Source organism: Sinocyclocheilus grahami, unplaced genomic scaffold (genome assembly GCF_001515645.1).
Source record: "Sinocyclocheilus grahami isolate Dianchi unplaced genomic scaffold, SAMN03320097.WGS_v1.1 scaffold794.1, whole genome shotgun sequence".
NCBI lineage: Eukaryota > Metazoa > Chordata > Actinopteri > Cypriniformes > Cyprinidae > Sinocyclocheilus > Sinocyclocheilus grahami.
Window position 1 is genome coordinate 1,180,253 of NW_015505973.1, and position 27,175 is coordinate 1,207,427.

The following is a 27,175-nucleotide window of genomic DNA, read 5'->3' on the forward strand; positions in this document are numbered from 1 at the left end:
TCACTTAGTTGTGTGCTTGAAGCTCTTGGATATTAATGTGTGTTTGTGTTTGATTTCAAATTTGGAGCACTGACAAAACCGCAGGAAATCCACCCTAATATTTGCTCAGCGTAAATGTGGTAGTAAAGCAAACAAAATTCAGTTGTGCTTAACCTTTAAGCCATGTATAAACTCATTTACTTGTGGAGAGATCTTTGACCCCTAAAATCTGTCATATCCTACTGAGCAGGTTTGGCTAGTGTTCATCTGCATATCTGCTAGTGATGTACTTCTCTGTAATGGGTGTTCACACTGACAGTGTTGCAGGTTGCAAAGTGGCTGTATTGTTGGTCTTGTGGGTGTTACTTCTGCTGGATATCTTAATGTTACTGGTGAACTTTCATATTTCACTCAGATAAAAAAAAAGAAAATTAACCTAATTTTTAGGATAATGTTTGTGTATCATTATGTTTAATAAAATTATTTAAACACATTTTTTCCAATTCTTATTATCATATTCTCATTACTGTAATTTTACAAATGAACATACACTACCATTCTAAAGTTTGGGGTCAGTACAATTTTTTAAAAAGAAATTGATACTTTTATTCAGCAAGGATGTATTAAATTGAAGGTAACCGTAAAGATATTTATAATTATTTTTTAAATGTATTTAGCTTTTTCAATTTATCATAGAATCTTAAAAAAATGTATCATGGTTTCTATCAAATTAAGCAGCACAACTGTTTTCAACATTTATAATTGTAAGAAATGTTTCTTGAGCAGCAAATCAGCATATTTCAGTGATTTCTGAAGGATCATGTGACACTGAAAACTGGAGTAATGATGCTGAAAATTCAGTTTTGCATCACAGGAATATATATATATATAAACTTTTTTTTAAACTGTAATAATATTTGCACAATATTATAGTGTTACTGTTTTACTGTATTTTACTGGTTTACTGATCAAATAAATGCAGTCTTGGTGAGCATAAGAGACTTCTTTCAAAATCATGGAAAACTGTATCAGGGCCAAATTTTTGAATGGTTGTGTATATTATTTAGGGATGCACCGATATGAAAATTTTGGCCGATACCGATAACCGATTATTCTTTATTTTTGAAAGCCGATAACCGATATGTTGGCCGATAACTCTACTTGTAATACCTTTATTTTAATGAACAAAAATTATTTGGCTTTTTTACAGTAATTCAATAAATTACAGTAATGAGACTCTTTATTGAAAGTGTTAGGAATGATAAAAGTAAACTGGTAGTCGCCACATCACATAGCTGCACACTAAATAAATTTAAAGTTCTCAGTTTTTTTGGGGGAATAAAGCTAGATTGTATTTGTAGAAATTGCTCAAACTCTGACTGTTAAAGGCTTCCTGTGCTTTCCAAAAACTGTACTTTCACTTGTAATACCTTTATTTTAATGAACAAAAATTATTTGGCTTTTTTACAGTAATTCAATAAATTACAGTAATGAGACTCTTTATTGAAAGTGTTAGGAATGATAAAAGTAAACTGGTAGTCGCCACATCACATAGCTGCACACTACATAAATTTAAAGTTCTCAGTTTTTTGGGGGGAATATAGCTAGATTGTATTTGTAGAAATTGCTCAAACTCTGACTGTTAAAGGCTTCCTGTGCTTTCCTCCTCAGCCTGAGAACTTGCTGTTGGCCAGTAAGATGAAAGGAGCGGCAGTAAAACTGGCTGATTTTGGGCTGGCCATCGAGGTGCAGGGAGATCAGCAGGCCTGGTTTGGTAAAGAACTTTCACTTCAGCTCTATAATTCTACATCTCACACTAACTTAAACTTGTGAGGAACTCAACAACTGCTGTTAATTTAGCTACACCTACCCAAACCTTTTCCCTACCACTTTTAGAGGTCTTTAGATTTAAAGGATGTAGTGAGTGGTTGCTAGGGCATTGCTGTGTGGCCCTAGCATTCATCACTAATTAAAAAATGATTTTGCCCATTTATGAATACTTTTCATATACATTTTTACTACTGTTGCTTTAGATTTGACAGGATTTCCTAAATTAGTGAGGATTTTCCCCCACACAACTGTGCTGATTCCCTCTTGTAATGTTCTTTCAGTTTATCTTAAAAGGATTTTGCAACATTTCCCGCTCCATTAACCTCCCGTCTGAAATGGGTTGGAATGGCTGTAAAGGCTTATTTTCAGGCCGTGCTAAATGCCAATCCTAGCCCATTTCATGTTTAGCTTTCACACATCATTCCTGTCAGTGTGTGAAAGACCCTTTAGCTATGAAAAATGCCCCTTCATAGCTGCCTCTACTGGATAAAACCATCAGGTAGGATTCTCTCGGGCCTTGTGGCCCCCTACTGGAGGCTGGTTATTTCTGCTGGAGTGAGGTAGCTGGTGCTTTAGTGCAAATCAAGTAACAGTACAGCTTTTTTTTTTATAAATGGGTAACCATCATGTTTTGACTGAAGTATGCTGAGCTTTGTGATGAGCAAAGCCATGTGGGTGGAATAATTGCTGTATACAAGCTGTATGATTGGACAGCTCAAGATTATGTTACCACAGCTGTTTAAAATCCAGCTATTTCCAGCCCGCTTCAGTCTTGCCAGTGCTGGAGGGAGGCAGCCATCTTGGCACGTCACCATTTTGCCTCTGAATGGTTCTGGCGTATGGAAAAATTCATCTATCAAACTATCCACACACACACACACACCTGCTTGGAATTATTAGCATTTCAGTGAATATTAATTGGCTGAGTTACATTGCCTACAGGTGCCTGCAGTTTGAATCCACTTTACCTTATTCTCAGAGTGCAGAATGGTCACTTTCCAACCTGTTTTTATCACAGGTTTTGCCGGCACACCTGGCTACCTGTCTCCAGAGGTATTGAGGAAGGATCCCTACGGTAAACCTGTGGACATATGGGCCTGTGGTGAGTTTTCAACAGGGTCCTTAATCTGATTAGACCTCTTGCATATTCATTCTGCTTCCTATATTAACAGGTTGCAGTATTCATACTGCACAAGTTTTGGCACCTAGCCTGTTTTTGCTGCACGTCGCATGCTGAACTCAGCAGAAAATATGGTGTAAATGCACGGTAGACCCGTTTGTCAACACAATCTTAATACATGTTTTTTTAAGTAAATAATGATTTAACTACTTAAATTACACATGAAGGTAACAAGGCAGTGATTATTAGGTACTAGTCAACAGGGTTGGGTTTTTGTGTAAAATGATTAGGACTTAAATATGTGGTTCCTCAGCAAGCATCATACTTAATTTTACTTGTACTAATACTTTAATGATTTGTTGTTACACACACACACACACACACACACACACACACACATATATATATATATATATGCAATCAACATGGAGATGCAGAAAATTATTAAACACTTCAGAATTTCTGTCAGTCAATCCAAATCTAATATTCTTTCTTTCAGCCAATCAGAGTACTTTTCTCTTTCTGTCTTTCTTTCACAGGTGTAATCTTGTACATTCTATTAGTGGGCTATCCTCCATTTTGGGATGAAGATCAACACAAGTTATACCAGCAGATCAAGGCTGGAGCCTATGATGTAAGTACATCTGTCCTTCGATGGAGCCACTCTCTCTAACTGTCTCTGTCTGTAAGAGTTCTTTCCAGCTGCTCTAAAACCTCCTTCATCTGATTGGTCTTTGAATGCACCATCAAGTCTTTCAACCGAGGCATTCACTAGGAGTGTATAAACTCTTTGCCTTCCATATTTCCTCTGGACACATTTCTGTCAAATTTGCATATATTTTTGGAGCAATGTTGAACCTTAAAATCATATTTTTGGGTGTTTCTAATTAGTCAAGTCTGTGTGAACTCATCAAGCCATTTCATAAATCAGTCTAGTGAGGCTAGTTTAATTTTAGACCGCACATTACAAGTCCTCTACATCCTTTCAGATAATCACTGGAATTTCCCAGCAGGATACCGTTAACATTTCCTGTGAACGTTTGTGAACAGCAGAGCTGTCTAAAAAATGTTTTAAACTGATGGCAATAATAGAGGTTGAGGACACAAGACAAAATAAAATAAAATAATCAAATGCTATAACAATTAACCAATGAGCTGGATTTTTATTTATTTTATATAATAAAATAAATTTTTATTCTTTTATTTTTTTATTTCTGAGTTAGTCGACCTTTAATGAATGATCATATCATAATAAAATAAATAAAATTCCAGCTTATTGCTTAATTGTTCATGCATTATTTGATTACAACAGATGTCGCAAGGTCTCTGCAACACACACTGTGGTCCAACTGCTTGTTTAATTTCTGATTGGGTGCGATTTAGAGCTACTGGTACTGTTATTGATTATGTCAGGCCCTTCCTGACGCATTGCAGAGAGATGAGCTTTGCTTAGAAACAACTGCCTCTTGGCCCAGAGTGTATGTGCTTGTTTGTTTGCGTATGTGTGTGTGGATTTTTGAATTGTCCATCTGTTGCATCAGTCTCACGCCCTCAGACGTATGTGGCATGACATGGAGTGAGTGACTACCCTAGAGAGATGCTCACTCCATTAAATTTTATGTGACAAATAAAAGGGAAGAGATGATATAACTGACCTTATTGTGAAAATGGATTGAATGCATGTTACACTGTTAGATGGTTTTGGTCGTCACAGTGTTGGGCAGGCCAGGTCAGTTCACCTCAGGGATGGACAATATGACAAATCCTTTTTCACAATGTTGAATTTTTTTGCTGAAATTCCAACCACAACATGGTTTATATCAGGGGTCTTAGCCTGTTTTAGGTCAGTGATCCATCAGTGGATGTAGTACCTTAATATGGAGCACTCAAAATAGATGTGAATAGTTCCATGCTAATGTATTTTCATACTTCCTTATGATGCAAAGCCATTGAAATCAATATTGATGCTCAGAGGCATATAGTTGTACATTATATTTTCATTGTACTTAATATGCATTAATTTGGGATGGAAACTTAACAAGGAACTTTTAAGACCCCTGGTTTAGGCAGTATATTAAATATGGTAGTGCTGGTAAAGAGCTAAGATAAAGGTTTTTAATCTAATTTGATTATTTTCTCTTAGTATTTGTAAATTAGTGGACAAAAAATTATATGATGAATCATGATGAATAAGCAGTGCAAAAATGCTATATACAATACCGTTCAAAAGTTTGGGGTCAGTAGGATTTTTTAAAATGTATTTGACAGACGTCTCTAATGCTCACCAAGGCTGATCAACATACAGTTAAAAAAAACAGTAAAATTATGAAATTCTATTACATTTTAAAATAGGGTTAGCCATTATATTACAGTCTTCAATGTGAAATGATCACTTAGCAATCATTCTAATATGCTGATTTGGTGCTCAAGAAATATTTTTTATTATAATCAGCGTTATAAACAGTTGTGCTGCTTAATATTTAGTGAAAACTGTGATACTTTTTTTTCAGGATTCTTTGATGAATAGAAAGTTCAAAAGAACAACATTTATTTAAAATAAAAACATTTTGTAACATTTATAAATGTTTTAACGGTCATTTTACTGACACCAAATATATGTATATTTGCTAAATAAAAGTATTGATTAATTAATTACTAAATTCTAATTGGATGATTCCTTCTGTTGACTGGTTTCTCTCTTTATTTGTATTTTTTTCATATGTAAATAGTGTAAAGTAGTCCCTGCTCCATTCTGGCCATGTGTTCACGTTTGGATGTGCCTTCCGCAATCCTAAATGGCCATCTTTGCTGAAGCAACACACAGCGGTGCAAAAACGCCCCAGCCATGAAATGTATTAACAGTGCCCTGAGCCAAAAGCGCAGCTGAATCAGTGTGTGTAAGGACTTGCAAGCACCTGCAGTGTTTCTAAGTACAATCCACACACTCGTTTTAGCTGATGCAACGCAGCTTGATGCGCAAAACAAATTATACTTCCTGGAACCTGCCCAAGGTTTTCTTGGAACAGACAGAGGATTTGTTACGGCCACATTAAGATCTCCTGGTACGAAAGAGGAGGTGTGACACACATTCAACACAGATACAGACACGGCTTTTTATTGGCTAATTACAACTGCAATTTTCTCTAGTTATGGGCTGCAATGAAGCCATGAGGTGTGAAATGCGCAAGCAACATGTTTCAAGTGCACCAGCCGTGCCGGATAGGCCGACAATAGGAGGACTGATTACCGTGACTCATTGGATCCTGTACGCTGCCTTGTGATAAGTTTAATTTCATTAGGCCCCGGTTTAGACCGCTCTGTATTGTATGTCCGTACATCTTGTGGTGTGAAAGGCTCTTTAGGCATTCTCCTGCATTTAGATTTCATATCTAACACTCGCTCATGATGCTTGCTCCCACAGTTTCCTTCCCCGGAGTGGGACACGGTCACCCCCGAGGCCAAGAACCTCATCAATCAAATGCTGACCATCAACCCAGCAAAGAGAATCACCGCAGAGCAGGCCCTCAAGCACCCATGGGTCTGTGTAAGTTATCTCTGCTTAAGACTACCACAAGCTCCAAACAAAAAAGATCTATTGGGGAATCTAAGCTCTTTTAAAGTTTAATATGAAATGCTGCTTTCACATTCACATATTTTGTGTTCTCATAATAGGTTGATGTCTTTGTTTTGATGCTTAAGGTACTTAAAGGAATAGTGCATTCAATATGAAAATTGTCATTATTTACTCACAAACCTGTATGGCTTTGTTTTTCCCCCATGGAACCTAAAGGGAGAACGTTTGAGTAAAGTGCCAGCTGCCCCTTACTTTGCAACTACAATGAATCGGGAATTTAACTTTTAAGATTCAAAAATAGTGCAGAAGCAATAGGCCTGCACGATTAATCATTTAATCATCATTTCTGATTTTCTCGATTAATTAAGCATAATTGGCTGCAATATTGGCCCAATGGGTATTTATCCTGAATTTAATTTTTTTTTTTCCTGTTAACATTTTCTGTTGACTCCTGGGGTTGCCAGATTTCAGGAGTTTAAATCCCCCAGTCATGGTGAAATGTAGAACGAAATGTCTCAAATGAGAACAATTGTGATTAATTATCACGATTATAATTTCTGAGCAAAATATTCATTATTATCAGATGAACTATTAATGTACAGTGCTAAAAAAACAACAACACCATAAATGTGGTCCATACGGCTCTATTTTCTGATTCTTAGAGAATAGCAGTGTCTGATTAATGAGCGAATCATACTTTTGAGTCAAATATTTTGAATGTACTGGTTGAATGATGAACCTAAAGGGAGAACGTTTGAGTAAAGTGCCAGCTGCCCCTTACTTTGCAACTACAATGAATCGGGAATTTAACTTTTAAGATTCAAAAATAGTGCAGAAGCAATAGGCCTGCACGATTAATCATTTAATCATCATTTCTGATTTTCTCGATTAATTAAGCATAATCGGCTACAATATTGGCCCAATGGGTATTTATCCTGAATTTAATTTTTTTTTTCCTGTTAACATTTTCTGTTGACTCCTGGGGTTGCCAGATTTCAGGAGTTTAAATCCCCCAGTCATGGTGAAATGTAGAACGAAATGTCTCAAATGAGAACAATTGTGATTAATTATCAGCAAAATATTCATTATTATCAGATTAACTATTAATGTACAGTGCTAAAAAAACAACAACACCATAAATGTGGTCCATACGGCTCTATTTTCTGATTCTTAGAGAATAGCAGTGTCTGATTAATGAGCGAATCATACTTTTGAGTCAAATATTTTGAATGTACTGGTTGAATGATTTATTCACGAATGTGTCTTTATCTTGGTCTTAAGAACTCAATGGGTAGATTATTAATGAATTACTTAAATATCTCTTTCAGCCTTTTCTCCTCATATAAGACTATCGTATGACTTCAGAAAACTTGGAATAAGTTGTATGGACTACTTTTATGGTGTTATTGCATTCTTCTTAAAACCTGAATGTTCACCATTCATTTAATGGTAAAAGTGACAAGTGTATTATTAAGACATCCTCTTTTGTGTTCCATGCAAGTCATACAGGACTACATGAGGGTGGATAAATAATTAAAGAATGTTCATTTTTGAGTGAACTATTCCTTTAATTGGTGTGAATACGTTGATAATGCTGATGTGCAATATTTTTCTCCATCTTGCATTTGCTGATTTCAGCAACGATCCACAGTGGCATCCATGATGCATCGCCAAGAGACCGTGGAGTGCTTGCGCAAGTTCAATGCCCGCAGAAAACTCAAGGTACGGGATGGGTTTGAAGGGCCCTTAGACTAACTCCAGTCTTCCTCCCTTTGGTAATTAGTACTGAAAGTCCTGTTGCCTTGGACTAAACACTCTATTTTTCTGTCTTTGCTCAGGGAGCCATTCTCACTACTATGCTGGTTTCTAGAAACTTCTCAGGTGAGTTCCCTCATTCTCCTGAGATCAGGTAGGAAAGTGCAAAGTCATGGATGAACTTCGCCCACCTCTTGAAGTTTTGCTCCAGTTTTCACTGTAAAAAGATATCGAACGGCTGGCTCAGTAATTAAATGGAGGGAAAATTCACTTGGGATCTAGAGCTTTGGATTACAGGAGTATAAAGTTTTGGATTTTTCTGCTTCAAATCTCGATTTCTTTGAGCTGTTAAGGTTTTCTCTGAGACTTGGGGATAACAGTAAAGGAACATCAATAAAACCCCTTTTCAGTTTAATATCAGTTTACTTCCTGAACAGAATATATTTACGGTTTGTGCAAGTGATTCTTTTGTCTTTGATAGAGCAGAGCTTTAGTTTGTCGTTATTATTCTAGACCTTGATTCCTTGTAATAAACATAGGTAATTTGTTCAATAGAGGGTTTGAAAACCATTCCATAGCTTCTCCCAACTCAACGCCTCTCTGTCCACTAGTGGGCCGGCAGCATACCAGCCCTGCTGCTCCCACCACAAGCACTGCCGCGCTTGCACAGGAAGGTATGTGAGAGTGCATCTCCTCACCTCGCCACCAGGGGGACCAGCGTGCCCCCTCCACAATGCCTCCAAACCCCCGCCCTCCCTCTGCTCTCCCCAATCAGCATGCAGCCCACGAGAAGCCTTCCTCTCTTTCCATCACTTGCATAAAATATTTGATCTTCACTCTCATGAACGACTTCTGCTATTATAGTCTTGGAGATATTCTCACGTTTAAAAGGATAGTGGCCTGCTGAATTTCCATCTCTCACATACATGTCATGCATTTGAGCAATGTGTAAGAGTTTATGGAATAGCATGTTTTTATTACTACTTTGCTTTTACATGACCATGTAACTTTTAACATTCATCTAGCTAGCTTTTAACCTTAAAAGATGTAAGAAGCATTAGTGCAGGTTCAGTTGTTTAATATGGGTCTAATCAGTGAAATTAATGTAAATGCTATATGGGTTATTCTCAATTTTTTTATTTTATTTTTTTTTAAATTTAATATTCGTTATTATATTGTATTATTTTATATTATTACCTTTTTTTTTTAAATAAAGCATCTCAACTCACGCTGATCTGACTACAATTAATTATGTAATCCAATGTAAATTATACTTGTGAAAAATTTATTTAATTCAAATTAAATTAACTGCTCGGTTTGGTGGCCAAATCACTATTAGCTGTAACTGTAAATTTCATAGAAGTGGTGTACTAGGCATCTGGCAAATTAAGCTTTTTTTTTAAAGAAAAATTCTCAAAAGTGAAACTATTTTCTGTTATTCAAAGTTATCGGTTATATGGAGGGCTTTTGTTTTGAATGGGATTTCTTAATTATTTGAAATCTTTTTCTTGACTGATCAGTGTTTGCTACCATGTTTTGAGAATGACACTTATAGCAAAATTTGAAGTATTATAGCTTTTGTCTTTTGTTCAGTTTTCAAAAGGTCTATTTATTTATTTATGCGTCAGCATAGATCGGCTCTTTTTATATGTGTGAACAAACAACGTCTCGTTTCGTCTCACAACTGTCCTCAGTTCAATTTACATACAGCGGCGCTAGGCAAAACAATCCAATCAATACTGCAGCACTGATCGCCAGCACAAGACCCCTACACCCACCCCCCATCGGCCGGCATGCATTATCTTCTGCATGGAGTAAAAAAAAAAGCAAATGTCGCTTCTCCTCCTTTGATTAGACTCTCTTTCTTCTCTCTCGCTCTCTCTCTCTTGCTCTGTCCCTCTCGGTTAAATTGCTTCAGCCCTTTTTGGCTCTCTCCTTCCCTGCTGATCAGCTGGTGTTTTGTGCAATTGGATTACATAGCATTTAAGTGAAATCTGCTTTAGCTGAAGATATAGGACCCCGGTCATGTGTCTGTGCTCAGCCCACCTCAGGCAGAATAAAGAGGTTTGGAGGTTTTTAGATCTGTATTCTGTGTCGTCAGCTAAAGCAGACCCATGCAGCCTAGCCAAGCCACCATTGCCCTACCACTCTCCTTTCAACTCTTCCTTCTTCCCTCGCCCAGTGCGCAGGGGCTTAACCACACGGAACGGGCAGGAGCGGGGTTGGCTTGCTGCCAGTCGTCAGACCCGATGTAGTCGGCGCAAGGGTCCGGTAAGCGCCAGGTGGTCTGCGGGGAAGGAGGCCCTCTGGAGGGCAGATGGACAACACTGTTGACAGTGTCTCTGAGTCAGGAGAAAGTGGAGAGATCTCTGGTTCCAGTTGTGTTGTCTGATCAAATTGAGTTGTCCCACTCTTAGCAAAGTCGAGGACATCTGTCTGTCAGTTTCAGTAAATGTCAGCCAGCTGCCATTTTCAACGGGCTGTGTCTGAGCAGCTGTCAGCATGGTGAGAATACTTCATATGCACGTAATGGTCAAAGGAGAACAATTAAGAAAAATTGCAGCATCTGTTCAGATCCTCCAGGATTATGGAAACCAAACAAGAGTTCTTCGCTGTCTTGTTGAACCTGCTAAAATGTACTGCTTTCGTTGTTTTGGTTGTTAGTTATTGTCTTAATGTTTCTGCAGTATGCATACTATACATGGTACAGGAGCACTAACATACCTGTCGAGAGCTATCCATTAGCATCCCCATTAAGAAAGTACGCAACCTGGATGCCGCTGGGAAAATACACTCTCGACTCATTGTTTGAATGACATTGCCAAAAGTTTTGATGTTCTGATACAAAATTGAACTAAAAATTCAAATATTTCTTGATTTTAGCTCTATGGACTGCATATGTGGCCTCATTTACCACAGAAAATCCCATTGGAAGGGGATTACTGTAGACATTTTCTTTCTTTTTTTTTACTAACTGAAGGATAAGTCACAGTGTAAAGTTGCATTTAACCTGGAATATTCCTTTAATGTTCTTTTGAGCCGTCCAGTCAATGCTCTCCATCAGTTCTTGGCTTCAACTAGTACTGTAAGTGTTTATAACTCTTTATATTCTGTTATTGTTAAAGCCAGTCCTCCAGTGGACGTAAGATGTTGTTAACCCATAACCAGTAATGACATTTCATCAATCTTTCTTCATTCTTTAAGAGCTTGTTTGAAAATGATTTCTTCCTCCCTCTATAATTTATTTCCACTCAGCATTAATAGTGGTATGACTGCAGTGTGGCCGTCCTGGGGTCCCATATCCATCTGATTGTTGAGCGGTATAACGGAAGACTGCTGGCTCAGCTTTCCCAGTCACAGTCTGTGAATCCTATGAGACATAGTTAGATATGTGAGATACAATGGAATGGTAATGAGTTGAGGTCTAGCTGTATGACTCCTTCAACAGTGCATTGCATTATGGGACCTGTGGTTTAATGCCGTTGGCACTGCATGGCTGACCGTATGGTGAATTGCATCCACCACCAGCACCTCTCACCTCATGATTAGTGAAGCATGAAAGCAGGCCTGCAATGCAAAGAATGCCTGCTATCGTCCAGCTTGTCCTCTCTGCTACTAAATGGTTTTTGTTTTCTTCTTAACCCTGCCATCTTTTCTTCCCATTTGTTTATGGAAGGTAAGGCGCTTAACAGGAATACTGCATTTGAAACCTGGGTTTTTAGTTTTTTTTTCTGTTTTTGAGGGTTTTATAGGCCTTACTCAAGTCATTTGATTGTTCTCTGAGGGATCCTGAAGTGTATTGGGGGCCATTTCCCCTACACTGACTCAAGACCTCTCCAACATGCCCTCTGGGAAAAATAACAGTTGCAGTTAAAGGAAAAATCAATTGCATTCATTAGGCATGATTTTTCCTCATTATGTCTGCAGCCGCAAATGGAGAATAAATTCATTCTCTTTATCTGCTCTCAGATTGGTGAAATGAATAAAATGGGCTTATTTATTCTAAGTCCATGCAATTATTTCATTTTAAAGGGGTTATATCATGCATTTTTAGCTTTTTTGTGTTGTTTTCTTTCTCTTTCTCTCTGACAACAAAACGGTCATAATTTAGGTAATTTTAGCATAATTCCCCACGCACACTCATCATTAAAATTAAGAAGGAATTGTGTTTTCTTTTGCATCTGTTGCTTTATGAAACACTCCCTCAAATGTGAAGTGAGAAACAGCACTTCGCTGCACTTACTGATTTTGTATGCATTTATGAATATACTAATGATGAAAAGGTTGAGATGGGTGAATATTATTTAGATGTTTTAGAAATGCTTGTATGCTCACCAAGGTTGCATTTATTTGATAAATACATTATAGTAAAACTGGTAATATTGTGAAATATTAATTATAATTTTAATATTAATATAATTTTAAATGTAATTTATTCCTGTGATGGTCAAGCTAAATTTTCATCAGTCATTACTCCAGTCTTTAGTGTCATGAAATCATTCTAATTTGCTGCTCAAGAAACATTTTTTATTACTATCAATGTTGAAAACAGCTGCGCTGCTTAATATTTTTGTAGAAACCATGATACATTTTTTTCTGGATTCTTTGATGAATAGACAGTTAAACAGAACTGCTTTTACTTGAAATAGAAACCTCAAACAAGGCACTTTTGTGACATTTGTCACTTTTGACAACTGCAGCTACTTGTTTCTAAGGTTGAGTTTTAATAAATGATCTTTCTCTCACTGCTGAGAAGTTTGAGTTTGAAGTCACAATACGTTTTCATACAGTATAGCTGTTCAATGATCTCTCTTAAAGATCAAGGAAAATTGGATTTCTCAAGATATGACCCCTTTAAAGTAAATTTCACCAAACTGAATTATTTTAATTTGCAGCAAGTTATTTATTTATAAGATACATACTTTTTACCTTCATCTCCCAAAGCTTCATATGTCTGTGGATTAAACTTGATTTATATAGATATATGAGAAATGTCTCCTGTGGTGAAAAATGATGCTAGTCAGCATTGCCTCCCAAACCCTGTATGCTAATGAATGACGGAATGCAAGCCAGCAGTTTGTTAATTATTTTATGTGGGGTTTTATTTGAAATATGTGCAGATGTGAGCATTCTGTCAGTTTTGTCACTCGCGCTGCATGTAGTAATCTAGTCTTTCTCTGTTCCCTACAGCATGCAAAAGTTTACTCAACAAAAAGGCAGATGGAGTCAAGGTAAGCCCAGAGATGTTCCTTATGTACCTACTTTCTCCTGGAGATCGAGATGTTTTCATCTCTCCAGCAGCCTTCTTAGGTTCCAATCTCTACCAGAGCTTTCCATTTAACTGCTTTTAAAATAAACACCATTTGTTAATAATATAAAGTTCCATGAAATGTCCATTAGTAATCGGCACCTTCTGTGTGAATGATGGATAACTTTGTACAGTCATCTTTCTGGCGTATGCGATTGATCTGTTGTGTGATTTCTAACTACCATGACTAGCGTGAAACGTTTACTCGCAGGAGGATCGGCTCCGATCATGTCCCTAGTGATGTCATCTCTCTGAAAAGAAAGTTGTATCTGTCCTCTCTATTTCAGCCCCAGACAAACAACACTAAAAACAGTGTAGTGAGCGCTGTAGTGAACGCCATGAAAGAAAGCAACACGGCCTCTTCTACACCGATGGTACCTCACCTACATTCAGCATTCTTTCTAACCCATCCTACTCATCTGACCGTTTCCCATAGAACATGATCAAGTGTTTGCAGTAGTGTTTGGTGCATGTCAGAAGTTTTTGAACCCATTTTGCATGTACTAAATACTTCAGACCTGTAGTTTGCTGTGCATTAGATGTCACCAGTCGTTTTTCCCCGTATGTGTTTTTTGGGGGCGCTCATGTCCTTTCGAAGCACATCTGGTACACACAATCGTGGTGTTTTATAAACGTGTCATTAGGAGTGATTTGTTCTTGACTGTAAGCTGCTGGTTTATGTCCTTCTACACTCTTCTTGTCCTTAGTTTGCCTTTGTATGTGTATTCGCACTGCTATTACAAGTACAAACAAAATATAGTCATTGAACGAGACATTTAACAGTCAACTGTATAAATATAAAAATAACAAGATTTTGTTATTTGTCCAATCGTTTATGCTACCATACAGAATAGCATTGATATATGGATTTTTAAGGTTATTTGAGTCGGAGTGCATAAACCAGTCAGAGTAAAGATGCAGTGTCCCACACAGAAAGCTGTCAGCCATTTGGCCGTGTTGGAAACTAGCAGTGTCCCCTGAAGGTTTAAGAAAAGGAAAGTGGATTGACACTTCAGATGGGCCTTGTTTGCTCGACTGCCCAAATAGCTGTGCAAAGAGCATCCCGGGACCTCCAAAACAATCCATTAAGAGCACAAGTTAACCCCCGACCCCTCCTGAGGCCTCTAAATGCCTCCACAGTGCTGATGGACAGCTAGCAACCACTGGGCTATCAGATTCATACAAGGCAACAGAAGTTCCAGAAGTTGGAATAAAATGTGTCATATTCACTTTTTTTGAGGGTTCAATTGGGTCATATAATTTGTGAGAATAAACTGAAAGTTAATCTGAGGAAAAATATAGTGCATATAATCATTCAAGGTGGATTTTTGTTTTTACTTCTGATTCTCCATTCCTGCGGTTTCAGCAGAATTTCAGTTGAATTTGAGAAACTGCATCTTTAAATCTTCGTGACGCATGCCATTTATTATTTTTATAAGTGTACTTGTGTGGTCGGTTTTCTGTAGTGAGTTGTGAATGTTCTTCAAGCTCATCATGAACCCTGACCTTGTGTTCATTTCCACATAAAGTAATAGTCTATTTAGATCATTATTTCTTTACTTGATCTCAAAATCCTCAGTTTGTGTCTTAGCTAAGACAGCAGCTTTAAAAGTGTGTGTGTGTATTCCTAGAGGATGTTGTGTTTAACCAGATTGTTGTGGATGAGTATTACTTCTTTAATCATGATGTGAAATCTTGTTCAATTTTACAGGAGCCACAAACTACAGTTGTGCACAACCCTGCCGATGGCCCCAAGGTACATTCTTCAAGAGCATTTGGAATAGTGGTGGGGGAGCGATTCACAAATTGCACTTTTGCACCATTTTCTAAATAAATCTTGACTGATCAATTGAAATTCCTTATTGGATTTTCAAATGTAGTTTTGATTTTATTAACTCCCAAAAGATTTGTGGACCAAATAATCAGTATTTTGTTTAGTATTATTAACATACTATTATAGTTTTTATTCATATTTAAATTATATTTTTTATAGTTAATTAAAAATTTTGTTAGACCAATTGTTTGTTTTTTTTGTCATTTGTATAATTTTCAAAATAATATAGTTTTTATTCATTTTTATTTCAGTTTGTTGTTTTTTTTATACTGAATACTGATCTGATTTCAGTTTTTAGTTTTTTATTTCAATTTCACTACACTTATTTCAAGTATTGTTTTTTATAGCTTTGGTTTTAGTTAATAATAATCCTGATATATAATAATAATTATAAAACTTGCTAAATATTTGTGAGCCTTCACTGTTGAAAAAAATATTAAGATGTATTAGACTAATTGTGGGGTTTATTGTTGTTATACTTTAATATATTGATGTTAAATATTATGTTAAATGAATGTTTACCTTATGATTATCTAGAATCATTCTCAGAATCAAAAAACATGTTGAATCGCGAGGTTCCTAATTCTGGAGGTATTTCAGAGACTATAACCTAATGCTATTGATTGCTATTTTTATTCACGTCTCCTGTTTGGTTTCTCTTGTATGTTCTTTGTCTGCCTCTGTTTCTGTCCCCAGGGCTCCACAGAGAGCTGTAACACCAATGAGGAAGAGGATATGAAAGGTAGGAAAGGTACACAGATCTTCTCTCCTCTTCTCTGCATGCCTCCAGCACTGTGGCATTGCAGCTCCCAGTGCTCGCGTCAGAAGAGTAATCCCTCTCCAGTCTGAGCACCTCCACTACCACAGTACCAAAAACCCATCAAAAAAGCCTTTGATTAAACAATATACATGTCACGTCACTCAGTATCGGGTTGAAATATAAAATATGAGGCTGCAGTGACACCTGAGGCTTTGTGATTTGAAGGCAGGGCCATGAAAGTACGCTGTCGGACTGACAGGAGGGGAATTACGGTAGAGGGCATTGAGACGGGGTTAGATGGATTGTGCTTTACACGTTTAACATGCATGACGGCACAACCCTTTGTGTTTACAGCTAAATTGCTAGCTTAGAGTTAGCAAAGGTTCTAAGTGAAGGTGCACCAGAGAGATTTAGCTACAGTATTCAAAGAAGTAAATGAGGGCAAACTCTCAAAAGAAATGTAGCGTATTCACAGACATTCCTATTTGAATGGGATAAGATTTCTTTGAACTCCAAGGCTACGATAGTTGTGTGAGGAAAAACATAGACATGATCAGTTCAGAATGAAATAAAGTCAGTACAACTGTGAAAAACAAATTTACCTGACATCCTCAGAGAAAACTAGTCCCATCCAAATAGGGCTTTAATAAGCAACTCTGTCAGATCACTCACACAATTTGTCATTGTCACGCAAATGAATTTCCAGCCACATTCAAACTAAATAAAACAATTTATATATATATATATTTACGCACACATCTGTTTGTAAGCTGTCAGTGTCTCAGTAGGTTTCCTTTCTGTGTTTGTGTGTGTGTCCTGTGTTTTTCACCCCACTTATTTAGATGTTTGTTGATGTGCCGTGTCTTGTAAATTCATTAGCATGTTGTGAACAGACTGTTTTTCCTGAGGGACTCTCGCCGATACAGTTTTCTGTCACGAAAAGGGCCAGGCTCGAATTCATTTCCTCTCCTTATTCACTCCGGGCCTGGACGGACAATAGCAGCTTAAAGAGCCTTATCATTAGCTCCGTCACGTCTGAGGTTAGGTGATGAGGACAGGAAATTGGCGCGGAGCCTGGAGAAACAATCTCTGAGCGCGCTGTTGTCCAAGCACAACAAACACAGCTCAGCTTCACCACACCCATAGATCCAGACCTGTGTCACACCATCACTCATAACTCGACTGGAAAATCCAGGATCATCACCTGTAGTCTTGCTCCCATAAACACTGCTGCTTTTATTGAGAACAGCTCATCTAAACGCATTTCATCCAGTGCCTTCGTGACCGTTAAGCTATTTAGTAATAATGAAGTGCCAGCATTGCTGTGGTGTTTGTTAGTGTGTTTCGGTTGGTGAAGGACATGAGAGATGTGTGTGTTTTTCCTCCTGGTGGCGTTTGGTTTTGGGGCTGTGCCAGCCGAGAGTGTGCAGGGAGCGAGCAGTGACAGTGCCGTGATGAGTCAGTGCAGTGCCGGGGAAGAGCTGCCTGCTCTGGTGGCTTCACCACAGGGCTCTCCTGCCAGTAAGTCAAGATCTTCTCGTACCACCTGGGCACCTTCAATCCCTCCTTAAACCTTCAAGTCGAGACCTTTTTGTCCCCCCACAACTCCAGCCTTTCTAGCCTTTAGCATACTATCAGAAGGGTCACTTGCTTTCCGTGTAGAACAGTACTGTATGTCAACAGTTGTTGCTCACAAATGTATTCACCCCCCCCTCCCCCATGCATGCTGCTCAACTGCTATTTACAGATCTGTCTTGTTGTAAAATGGCCCTTTAGTAGTTAGATTGACCTTTTAGATGTTCTGCACCTGATTTTCCTACATTCTCCTTCCCAACCTGTGACTGAAGTATCGAACCTTCCCCTTTAAAGTTTCAGAATTTGTAATTAATATGCTTTTTTGCACATACACACGCCTTAATACCCCAATTAAGCTATATACTTGTGATTTAATTTCTTGCTGGTTAACACTACTCCATATACAAAATAACATAGCAATGGTATAAGAAAGAAAATGGACTTGATTCTGTGTCCAAGCCAGCTGCAACACCTCATATAGGACCTCATCCGCACCTGCTCTCTCTTCATTTAACATCTGTCAGCATCTGTCTTTCACAGTTTCTTCCACCCTCCAAACTTCCTCCTGTTCCCTTCCTATAAATTGTCTTTCTACAAATTAATTTCTAAATTTCTAAATCCATTTGAATCTTTTCTTCATCTTTTCCATTCTTTTTAATTGATCTCTTTATGTAACACTGTTTATGAAGTACAACAAATTACCATATTGTTGAACTGTATATGCATTTATATAATGCATTAAAGGAATTGTTTACCCAAAAATTTACATTCTGCCATAATTTACTTACCCTCATGTTGTTCCAAACCTACATGAACACATGAGGAGAAATTTAGCTGAATTTCCACACTGCTCTTTTTCATACTAATGTGACCAGGGACCGTAAAACTTCAAAATGAATTGAAAAAGCTGTTGAATATACTATGCAAGTCATTAAAAATCCCTTTTATGATACATTTTTGAAACTCAGCAGCATCCATCCATAATGTAATTTCATGGTATGAAAAAGAGCTACAGTACAATAAATATTCTCCTTTTGTTTTCAATGGAAGGAAAAACGCTGTACACGTTTGGAACATGAGGTTAAGCCAATGATGACAGAATTTTCTCTTTGGGCTCTGATGTTGTACGTCATACTCTGTGTGTTCATGCGTTCCTCTCTCTCTCTGCATGCATCAACACCCGTGTTGCGTGTGCTGCGTTGTGTGTTGCAGCCGTCCCCGTGCATGACGTTAAACGCTTGGCATGGAACAGTTCAGAACATGCCTCATGTCCAGAGTTAGAGCGCACTCATTCTGGCTCCTGTGCTTCAGCCCATGGGGTCGGCGGTATCACGGCGAGTGGGTCCGCAGCTCAGTGTAAGTGTGTGGGGTAGACCAGGACACACACACACACAGAGGATGTCAACAGGAAATCAAATTCTTCATACTAATAGAATTAGGTAGTGACATCCTATCAGCTGTCACAGTGGCCAGTTGATATTGTGTTAGTCAAGGTTGTGACTTGTCAGGTTGTTTTGTAATGGAGAATGTATTAATCCAAATGTATATTTACACACATTTATAGAGGCCTATTCACACTGAGCTCAAATTTTCACCACAAGCATTCAAATGTAAATGTAGAAATGCATTTCTACTGACCCCATCATGCAATGTGAGAAAATTCACACTCTTTTCAGTTTTCTCTGTGGGGGAAAAAAAGGTGTTCACGTCATGTCAGAATTCCTATATTTATAAAAAGTTCTGAGTTGTAACCTCTGAATTTTAAACACTTAAACCTTTAGCACCTCACCGCTATAATGTCATGTAGAAACCGAAAAAAACGACAGCAGATTCAGCAGTAAAATATAGTCAAGTAGTTATTTCCTTAAAATTTTCAATAATTGCAGTCATTGACTAATGTCTTAATGCAAGATTAATAAATGAAAGGCATAGAATACAGTTTATTGTATTGTATTTATTGTAATAATGTCTGATCTCCTGCTAAATACATTTAAAGTGTATTAATAATGAATTTGCATAATGACTGTTGCTTGTTTTATTATATTTTTGTTTGATTACTCTAATTACACAAATTCCTCTTGGCATTCATAGTGTTGGCATAGAAATGCATAATAAACAGCTCAAGAGTTGAAAGTCCTGTTAGTCCTGTAATATAGTGATTGCAGTAAATACGGCATGGTGTGAATGCACCAAAACTCACCAACAAATAAGTTGTAAACTTTTGGGTCATGTGACCAGAACTTGCGTTCCAGATAAAAGTGAAGCTAGTTTCTGAGTATATTCAGCACATTTTTTTTATTCAGGCATGTGTTCTGTCTGACAAATTTGCATCATGAATTGTTTCTTCTTCTTTTTTTTGTCACTTTTCCTCTTGGTGTCAGTAGGCCTTAATATGACATTCTCACAGGTATCTGTTCTGTAAGCAGTGTGTGTTATGCTTATTAACTTTGCTTTTCTTTTTTTATCATTTAATTTCCTCTCCCTCTATCATCCCTCATCTTTCACACGTCCTGTTTGAGTAGCTCGTAAGCAGGAGATTATAAAAATCACGGAGCAGTTGATCGAGGCTGTCAACAATGGAGACTTTGAAGCATACACGTAAGTACAGCCCACACGCACATTAAAATTGTAGGTCATCTTGTGAATGCATGCAAGGCTTTGTGTGACTTTTTATATTAAAGGGGTCATATGATGCGATTTCAATTTTACTTTTTTTTTTGGAGTGTTACAAGCTCTTGGTGCATAAAGAAGATCTGTAAAGTTGCAAAGGCTAAAGTCTCAACTTTTCTAAAGAATGTCTCTTTGGATTTGAGAGTCAATCACACCTACCTAAAACGGCTCGTTCTAACACGCCCCCACATGTCTATGTCACGATGTGGGAAGATTTGCATAAGCCACCCAAATGTTCACGCAAAGAAAGAAGGCGTAACAGTTCAACCCAAATATTCAGATGTGTGCAGCGCATTTTATGGAGGACTGTTTCCTGATCCTGGTAGAGAAACCAACCTATAAAATGTTGGCTTGAATAAACTGAAGTCCCAGACTGACCCATAGCCTGTGAACAGAGACTACTGTTATTTTGGGAGAATGTTGTATCTAGTCATGAAATGCTGGTAATATCCAGTTGTATCTGGAACAGCATATTAAATGATCACTTTTTAAGCTATATGAACTTTTGTTATATGAACACTGTTATCATATTCTTATGTTCCACAGAAGAATCTGTGACCCTGGTCTGACCTCTTTTGAGCCTGAAGCTCTGGGGAACCTGGTCGAGGGCATGGACTTCCACAAGTTCTACTTTGAGCACTGTGAGTCATGTCTAACTATCAGTATAGTTGTTTTACCCTACATAAATATTCATATAAGTTGTCTTTTGACCATCTGTATTCAGATGCAAGCCATGTGTTTGACTTTTTCAGTGTTGAGTAAGAACAACAAGCCTGTGCACACCACTATCCTCAATCCTCATGTTCATCTCATCGGGGAGGACGCTGCCTGCATTGCATATATCCGGCTGACGCAGTACATCGACAGCCAGGGCCGCCCACGTAGCTGCCAATCGGAGGAGACGCGCGTGTGGCACCGCCGTGATGCCAAGTGGCTTAACGTCCACTTCCACTGCTCGGGGGCACCAGCCGCCCCCTTACAGTGAACCACACAGGACAGGTAAAAACATGCCTACGTTTTCCTGTCCTTTAATATCTTCACTCAGAAATGAATGTATGCCTGTTTCTTCCTCAGAGTTAAAAAAAATTTAAATAGAAAGCTGCTTGGTTTGAAAGTGACTTTTATGTGAGCTGGGCTTCATACATCGCTACACTATTTAGATACATCACAATTTTGGCAACATTACCAAACCTTAAGCCACAAATAGACTTCCAAAGGAATGCGTCTACTTAAGGGAGTAAAATTTGTTACAAACAACAATTTATGATGACTGTATGCAGTAAGACTGATAATGCACATTCCCATTCACAAAAAGGTTATTTATGCATTATTTTTTCCAGCTTACCTGGATTCTCAAGATAATGGGAATGTTTCTTCTTTGTGGCTGGACGGGCATGTGAAGGCCAGCTGGATGACAGCTCTTAAAGTTACAGACACACCAGTGAGGAACTCTGACAACATCCAGTTCAACTGTCAACACCACTTATCCTGTCCAATCTTTGACCAAAGGGAGCTGGCCGCGGCTGTGGCCCTGCCCAAGGGACGGTGCATGTATCTGACGCCCACATGGGGGTGCTGTTTTGTCCTTTTCCCACAGAACCATCTTTTTTGCCCGTTTAAGATGTTCAGAAGGTGTTGTAAGTACTGATCTATGAATTCATAAATATACTGTATATTGTAAAAATCACTAGCTGAACCAGAAGCTACAATCAAGTTTGAAAAGCATTTATGTAAGTAATCCAAGGCGGGAGTTAGGAGGGTGGGGGGCTCAACTCAACTCAAAAAATCACAAAATGGCACCCAAAAAATGCTAAAGTTTACAAGTTTTGTCATCACAGTTCTTCTTGTAGACTTAGCAGCTTTTTGGACACAAAATCAATTAAGGGAAGGGGTCGACTAATCCGAGAGCAAGGCAGTGAAAATGTTCAGAAGTTCTTCATATCAAAAAAAGAACCAAAGTGTAGTTTTTAGTCTTTTTAAGGAGTGTTTCTGTTTGGTGTTGGCTTTTTATGTAACCCGGGTCTAAGAGAAGGTTTGTACGGCCCAGGTTTTAGTAATCTCTTATGTTAATGTGGAACTCTTCATTTTCCTTTCTTCTGTTTTTGTCTCCTTGGACTGACATAACACAAGTATTTTGTGTTCATTTTGAATTTTTAAGACAATTTAATTTTTTAAGTTAATCTAAATAAACATAAATATTTAAAGGAGCTATAAATGCTCGCCATCCAGGTTTAAGGGAAGATCGTTCCTGACTGTGCTCGATACGTTTGTGTGGGTGCATGTGAGTGATATGAATTTGTATAAATTGTATCCCCCATTTAGATTTAATATAAAAGCCCAAGTGAACAGCACACAACTGAAGTTGTAGTAGATTCACCCTTATTGTTTTGTTAGGTCACGTTAGACAAACCACTGCAGGACGTACTGTGATAGTCAGACATAAACTTCACTCTAGTTTCTGAACTCGGTGACTGAATCTTCAGATCTGAGCTCAAAGGAGGACTAGTCATTTTTACAAACTACATCATGGTGAAAGTAGCTTCAGTAGTCGAGTATGTTGTGATTAAGTCTCGCCGTCTTTTCTTACACTCATTGTAAAAGTACTCAGTTGTTTTAGTAACGTTAGATGTGTCTGACTCACCCTGTCCTCAGTGTTGGCGTATTCGTGGTTCATGTCGGTGACGAGGGTGAACGTGCTGTACATGCTCTGTAAATACATGTCGTTTAGTTCATCCGATCACAAGGAGCGCGTGGGGAAAACCGAAACACGTCCAGTTGCCATAGTTATGTTAAAATCACAGTTTTAATGTTTGTATGATTGCACTTCACAGTGGTTTGTTAGGTTTCACCTCAAACTATATTACGCAGGTTTTATGGCACTGACTATTTAAACTCAGTTTTAAGTGAGGGTTTGATTGTCACGAGTGATTAATCTAAGTTCATCTGTAGTTGCACGAATGCTTTTTGTCACTGCTATGGTTTTGTCTTTAGATAGATTTTAGTAGTTTTGTTTTAGGGAATATATTACGTGTGGGGAAAAAACTAACTACGAGTTCACCCCGTCTCCTTGGAACACATCAGTGTTTTGTATCGGCCTGTAAATACATGTAGTGTTGGCACACCCTCATCGTGTGCTGGGCTTCGTGACATATCAGGACTATACCTCCGCACGTGTGTAAGTGTGTGCGTGTGTTTATCACCTTTACAATGGTAGTGATGCTGTTAGATTATATGTGACGATGCTGTTTTCATATTTCATGCTTATTTCTTGCATTTTTTTAAATCGCCGTTTTCTTTTTCCTTTGTTTGTGCTATGGGGAACTGCTGCCTTGCCTGGCCAAACTAGATTATACTTTTTATTATTTTTATTTTTTACTTAAATACATCCTTTGTCTGTACATGATTGACATCTTCAGCTCCATGAAAATGAAAAGGATTGAGATGGCTATGAGGAGTCACTAGCTGGCTGATTTAGATTTAGCTAAATAAATATCTCACCCCTGAAAGCTTGGTCTGAATCCTGGGCCAGACGGCAGACGTAGGAGTCTTCTGGCCCACCCGTCCAATGACAGGAGAAATCAAATAAACTGGCAAATATGCATGTATACTTTTCTTGGTAAATATTTTTTTTTCCACTGTCTGTGTTTACTTAATAAAAAAGGGGGGAAAAAATCTCATAGTATTTGCATCTCGACATGAAAATCACTCCATTGGGAATTATAAGTGATGTAACATTAAAAATGAAAAAAAAAAGAAGTAGAAAATAGTGAAAATATATAAAACAAAAGCCTCTGCTTGGTATGCTCCCCTCATTCTAAGTAAATCTATTGCATTGTAATGGTATACTATTGGGCTTCGTATATACTCGGAGTTTAAACATGGATGCTGGATTTTTGCATGATCATGCATTTAATAAAACCATGAAATGACAACTATCAAGTGTTTGTCTGAATGTTAGTAGGCCTTCATCATAGCTTTGTTATTATTGAAACTTGATCTGGAAAGCATTTAATAAAAAGAGCATTTCTGCAGCTGATTCTGTGTTTTCTTTGTGCAAATGTAAAATTCAACATGAAATCAACATTTACTGTATGTGCTTGATACATGTCACTGGTCTTATTGTGAAAGGTTAATCTATGCATATTATTACAATGTGCATGATAATATAACTTTCCTTTTTGGTTGCCTAGGCCTCATAGAACGTGAAGGTGCATTCAGAAGTTTGGTGCTGATTTAAAATGTTGTATGCATTGACATTCTAGCGATTTTCCGTCATTTTCTACCCAAAAAAATTACTCCTGGTCAAAAATTACTGCATTGGAAATATTAGAATTTCATCTAGTGGAGAGATTTGGTACTGTGCCCAAACAAAATCTCACTGAAAGCTAATTTTTTTGAGATATCAGCCTCAAATTGGGAAACAACTTGTTTAGATTTATTTCTTTGATTTTCTCAGTTTTAGAGTAAAGCATGTTGTAGAAAATATATATTTCATATAAAATTTGAAAATAGTATTTTTATGCATAAAAGTAAACTTCAACATGTAATTTTTTTAAACATTCACTTTAAACGTTTTTTTTTTCACTTGAGCAATATTCTGCAATACAAATCTGTATTTTTTTGACCGCCACAAGAGCCTCAGTTTTTTTTTTAATTGCTCAAGTGAAGTCAAATGCTAGTAGCATACTGTTGTATGGTGCCTATTAATGGAACACACTTATAGATGGTGTAAAGCACATGAACAGCAATGCTAATGCTATCTCAAATGCAGTAATGTAAGAAAAGTTAGCAATAATATAGTTTTGAAACCGCATTAGGATCTCAAGGGGCCCATTCCTTGTTGAATGTTCTGGTTGTTGCCTTTAATGGGCCTCAGTGCATGACCTGTGCTTAATGAACCAATAACCATGAAATGTACTATACATGTCCATGTTTAATGTACTGTGAATTATTTAGGCCTGGGCTTGCTGTTTGAAACAGCCATAAAATCTCCTTCCCTTTTTTATTGTACATGCACACTTATGTACCTTCACGGTAAAAGGAATGGAACGTGGAAGCGCTTATAGCTTTGATAGGTGCCCAACTGTAAAGATGTACTAGGAAACGGCCCCAAAGTAATATTTTAATACAAGCAGCATTTGCTGCATCAATGGTGCGTGTCTGCGTTCAGATACATAGGCACTTTATAGAGTGCACACCATTTATTTTTTCCTTCTCTCCCCTCAAGCACACAGTGTACTGTCTGTGATGGCTCCCAGTGGACCTGAGCAAGTCTTATTTAAGGGCTTTGTTTCCTGCATTCCAGCGACTGGGCCTCAAAGCTCTCAAATGGAGGGCGAGTGTCTTGTTTCTGTGCAGTGATTAATCAAACTCTCTCTCTACTCTTCCTCTCAGCTGATAAAGTAGACTGCAGGAACACAGATAAGATACTCAACCCTCTAGTTCAACTCACTTTACACATTGAAGAGAAAAATGAGATCCCCGTGTCCATTCTGTGCCTTTATTTCCCAATATGTGTGCACTTAAATTGAACACCAGACATGACTTGGGATCACATTACTGTTGATTCATTTTTATGTATCCAACTGTTGCTACACATACACAATGCACACTCACTCATTGGCAATACAGCATAACGCAGTTCTCATTTTGGCCAAAAAAAAAAAAAGGCACAGATAAAGAGTTTCACTTTGGGCTGCACTGATATTAGACTGTTCCAAAATCTAGTTTGCTTTCTTCCTATCTACTTACCAAAGTATTATTGCAGAACACTGTGGATGATGTGATTTGGATTGGTTTACATAAGTATCAGCTCCACACAGGTATTGGAATCATTCGTGAATGATGGTAGTATGCTGCTAATATAACCATCCAAATAGCTGCCATACTTGAAAGTTTTAATTATATAAAAAAAACTCAAACTTTTAGATTTTTAAAATATACATTTTTAAATTAACATCACTTGAGATTACCGTACTGCTTTTTGAAATGGCCTTTTCCATCCATGATACATTTCAAGTTAAAACAAAGTTATAATAAAAACCAGAATTGGAGATATTATCTGCAGATCGCAAACACTAGTGTTCAAAAGTCTGGGGTAAGTAAGATTTTAGTTTTAAGAAATGAATACTTTTATTCAGCAACGATGCATAAATATAAAAAGTGACATGCAAGACATTTGTTGCATAAAATATTTCTATTTCAAATAAATGCTGTTTTTTTAGACTTAGAAAAATACATCAAGGTTTGATACAAATTAGCATATTTGATCATGTGACACTGAAGACTGGTGTAATGGCTGCTTGCTATCACAGGAATACAATATAAAATATTTATAAATTGATTAAACTAGAAAACAGGTATTTTAAATTGTAATAATATTTTACAATATTACTTATTTTTTTAACAGTATTTTTACTCAAATAAATGCAGCCTTGGTGAACACAAGAGGCTTCTTTCAAAAACATTAAAATCTTACCAACCCCAAACTCTTGGACAATAATGTAGCTAGTCAAATGAGAATTTTAATAAAGAAACATTTGCACAGTTCATTCGATAAAAAAGAAAATCAGCCACATTTATGAGACACATATTTAAATACTTCTCTGCTTGGCAGAGTTAAAGACTTTTGAGACTAAAATTTAAATAATCCTCTCATAGCCCCTTCCTTTCATGGGTATTTGCACAAAATGCTCCTAGATGTTCTGTGCGCTTCCCTCTCTTCCTAGAAGACTATATTTCCATTTAAAAACAGCCAGTTCACAACTGAT

General features: G+C 37.5%; 1 protein-coding gene across 12 annotated transcripts in view; it reads left to right on the top strand.

Moving 5' to 3' along the window:
* The window catches only part of camk2g1 (calcium/calmodulin-dependent protein kinase (CaM kinase) II gamma 1), a 92,116-nt gene extending 67,675 nt beyond the window's left edge, over positions 1–24,441 (top strand). Inside the window, exons 7-23 of one of the 12 annotated variants that reach the window (XM_016246351.1) lie at positions 1,651–1,753; positions 2,828–2,911; positions 3,469–3,563; positions 6,351–6,473; positions 8,142–8,225; positions 8,342–8,384; positions 8,870–8,932; positions 13,449–13,489; positions 13,854–13,940; positions 15,278–15,322; positions 16,097–16,151; positions 17,577–17,681; positions 18,948–19,091; positions 20,258–20,333; positions 20,952–21,046; positions 21,158–21,404; positions 21,746–24,441. In XM_016246351.1, coding sequence (XP_016101837.1) covers positions 1,651–1,753; positions 2,828–2,911; positions 3,469–3,563; positions 6,351–6,473; positions 8,142–8,225; positions 8,342–8,384; positions 8,870–8,932; positions 13,449–13,489; positions 13,854–13,940; positions 15,278–15,322; positions 16,097–16,151; positions 17,577–17,681; positions 18,948–19,091; positions 20,258–20,333; positions 20,952–21,046; positions 21,158–21,390 — 1,476 coding nt within the window. In that variant the 3' untranslated portion in view covers positions 21,391–21,404; positions 21,746–24,441. The remainder of the gene's footprint in view (positions 1–1,650; positions 1,754–2,827; positions 2,912–3,468; positions 3,564–6,350; positions 6,474–8,141; positions 8,226–8,341; positions 8,385–8,869; positions 8,933–13,448; positions 13,490–13,853; positions 13,941–15,277; positions 15,323–16,096; positions 16,152–17,576; positions 17,682–18,947; positions 19,092–20,257; positions 20,334–20,951; positions 21,047–21,157; positions 21,405–21,745) is intronic. The other 11 variants (XM_016246352.1, XM_016246354.1, XM_016246355.1 and 8 more) reach the window with 11 other exon arrangements.
* Positions 24,442–27,175: the final 2,734 nt, after the last annotated feature.